Here is a 3,145-nt window from a genome sequence, read left to right as displayed (position 1 = left end):
GATATAAAATAGATGATACTATATTATCACGGGGGCCCCCTTTTTAGAAAAATAAAGTACATTAAATGTTACTTTGAAAAGACATATATGAATAAAACAATACACTTGCCCCTTTTTAGAAAAATAAAGTACATTAAATGTTACTTTGAAAAGACATATATGAATAAAACAATACACTCAATATACGCTAATAAAAAAAGGCCCTGTATATTACATAAAGTTTACATAAAAATACATTCAATGCCCTTAAAATACAGTAATTAGCAGTCTATAAAATAATATATCAAGGTTTTAGGTATATTATATCACATTTTTAGGTCTAATATATTATGGCCTTAGGTTCTACAGTATGTACTATATTATCAACGGGGCCACTTTTTAGAAAAACATTAAATGCTACTTTGAAAAGACATATATGAATAAAACAATACACTCAATATACGCTAATAAAAAAAAAGGTCCTGTATATTACATAAAGTTTACATAAAAATACATTCAATGCCCTTAAAATACAGTAATTAGCAGTCTATAATATAATATATCAAGGGTTTAGGTATATTATATCACATTTTTAGGTCTAATATATTATGGCCTTAGGTTCTACAGTATGTACTATATTATCAACGGGGCCACTTTTTAGAAAAACATTAAATGCTACTTTGAAAAGACATATATGAATAAAACAATACACTCAATATACGCTAATAAAAAAAAAGGTCCTGTATATTACATAAAGTTTACATAAAAATACATTCAATGCCATTAAAATACAGTAATTATCATTCTATAAAATAATATATCAGGGTTTAGGTATATTATATCACAGTTTTGAAAAAAAGACAGACATGAATAAAACAATACAGTCAATATTATGTTTACTCACCATGCCGTTATATTGAGAGCACTGCTAGGCACAGACTGGATGTAAGGGCACTCACGATCAATGAGGCTAGAGACAGAAGTATTTCAAAAGCCCCCTCTTAAATAGTTTTTTCTTGAGGCTCTAACAATTCGTAGCTCCACCTTCAATGGCTAGTGGGGGTGTGAACAATCCTCTTGAGGCTGTCTTGTTCTTTGTTTAATAGCTTTAATTATTATAAGGTCTGTTCTTAACCCTTCTGATTTATTATATATATATTTATTTATTTTTTACTAACTTATCTATATTATCAAAGTGCTGCAAAAGACCATAAAAATAAAACAAAACAAGACATTGTTGGCAGTGTATAATATAATTAGTCTTTTATTAAACATTACACATCAGACACATGTTTTTAAAAAAATGGCCTTATATATTTTTATAACAGGCCACACATTTTTGTGTACAGTCAATGTGTACATATCGCCGCTTAAAATGGCTCATACGCTTTCTCACAAAATTAGCGACTATGCGGTCATTTTTTTTTAAATCATTAGTGAAACTTTTTAAGATCTCTTCAAATGTTAAACCTTTACACATGTGATGAATGAAAAAAATACAAAATTCACCGCAGACAGAAGACAAAGTATCTTGCAACTGTGCGTTCTGAAACGTTATACGATTCACGTTCGTATTTAAAAACTGTAAAATTTCTTTAGGAAAGAGTTCACTTTTTGGTGATAATCCGTATGAGTCGAAAAAATGTCCAGAACCATCTGTATCAAAAAAAATCGCCAACCAGTGCTCACCAGGACCGTTATGAGGATGTGTATTTATGATGAAACATGTGGGTGCATTTGTCAGCGCGCGACGGGGTAATAAATCGCAGGGGTAAACTCCTTGAAACAATCCACGGGTGAATCGATCGGCGCTTAAAAACTGTGTTATTTGCACGGTATTCATTCTTTTTTTTTTTATTCAGAGAAAGTCATATAACACTTCTCTTCTCTGATTTATCTCAATAACGTTATCAAAAACGCCGTACACAATAATATTAACGGTTCTATCCAGAGCCCTTGAAAAGCGTATTTCAGCCCTCAGGTTTCCATTGCGAATTAGTGAGAAGTGACCACCGCGTTCCTGATCGGGTGACAAATCAAACGCAAATAGCGTGTACCCCTCAACATACTCTTCACGATTAATGAGAAATCCAGCGTCTGCATTTTGTTTACCGGCAATTTGTACCAGGGCCATGTATTCTCTAATAGAATTAGCATTCTCAAAGTCTGGTTGAAACGGTTTTGTCGGTATTTGTTCGCCGTCTAAATACAGCGCTGCAAAATTCACATGGTTGTGTTTGAAACAAAGGGGGTTTTTATCGTAAGCACCAGAAAAAGCGTCATTATCAACGAATCCTATAATGACCAGTTTGGGTAATTGACCCAAAAACAGGTTTTCTAGATTGCATACGCGACTTCCGACCGCGATGCTATAAATTTTCATCCCCACACGGTCGATAGTGTATTTTGCGTTGCCGCTTAAAAGCCCCTGCGCATGACCTATGCGCACTGCCGGCGCAATTTGCACCCTTTTGACAAACAGCGACGCGTTTAGAATTTGAATCTTAAACGGCTCAGCCTCAGCAGACATTAAACAAAATGTATCTTTATTTCTAGTGAGTTTAATTTTTAAGTCCAGACCGTTCAGTATAAGTTTCTCTTGAAAAAATATATCGCTATGTAGATGTCCCAGTAATTCTACGGCTTTACCACGTTCTGTCATTTGGGAACGCTTTGTAAAACCATGGTTATCACCACCCACTGTGCGGGTTTGGTGTTGCCCCGCTGTATCCTTGTAAAATAAACCGGTGGTAAACTGCGTGGATAATGCATCAGCGCTATAGTTCAGAATTGTTTCAATATACGCCCGATATGCGTACAGGTTATTGGATTGCGATATGAGTCTGTCCCCCAAAGTTACATCTAACTGATTGAAAAGCGTTGCTATCGGATAATTGATTAGACTCACGCGTGCTCCATCAGCAATCGGTGTATTGTCCTGTTTGACGATTTTACACGTAATGTAAATCAAAGTATTATTGAGGTCGAAATAATGTTCCCCGTTGCCAGCGATATAAAACTCCAACGGTGCCGTTTCTGAAAGGGCGGCCAACGGTTGTATTTCCACATACAGACTTTTTTCTATGCTCGTCTGTGTAGGCTGTATTTCAAAGATATCCAGTTCAGATTTAGCGCATTCTATGGAGTTGGTGTGAATAAACGCCAT

At 35.1% G+C, this 3,145-nt stretch overlaps 1 protein-coding gene across 1 annotated transcript; it reads right to left on the bottom strand.

Annotated features, from left to right (window-relative positions):
- Positions 1-1,837: 1,837 nt before the first annotated feature.
- On the bottom strand, positions 1,838-3,145 carry LOC142488209 (uncharacterized protein F54H12.2-like). The gene has a single exon (XM_075588583.1). It carries the CDS (start codon positions 3,143-3,145, stop codon positions 1,838-1,840), a length of 1,308 nt encoding a protein of 435 aa, XP_075444698.1.

The sequence above is a fragment of the Ascaphus truei genome, chromosome 2 (assembly GCF_040206685.1).
Source record: "Ascaphus truei isolate aAscTru1 chromosome 2, aAscTru1.hap1, whole genome shotgun sequence".
Taxonomy (NCBI): domain Eukaryota; kingdom Metazoa; phylum Chordata; class Amphibia; order Anura; family Ascaphidae; genus Ascaphus; species Ascaphus truei.
The sequence above is the reverse complement of the archived record's forward strand: the minus strand, read 5'-3'. Positions and strand labels throughout refer to the sequence as shown.

Coding starts and splice junctions, on each gene's coding strand:
- LOC142488209 (XM_075588583.1), bottom strand. CDS start 3,145: ATGGCGTTTATTCACACCAACTCCATAGAATGCGCTAAATCTGAACTG.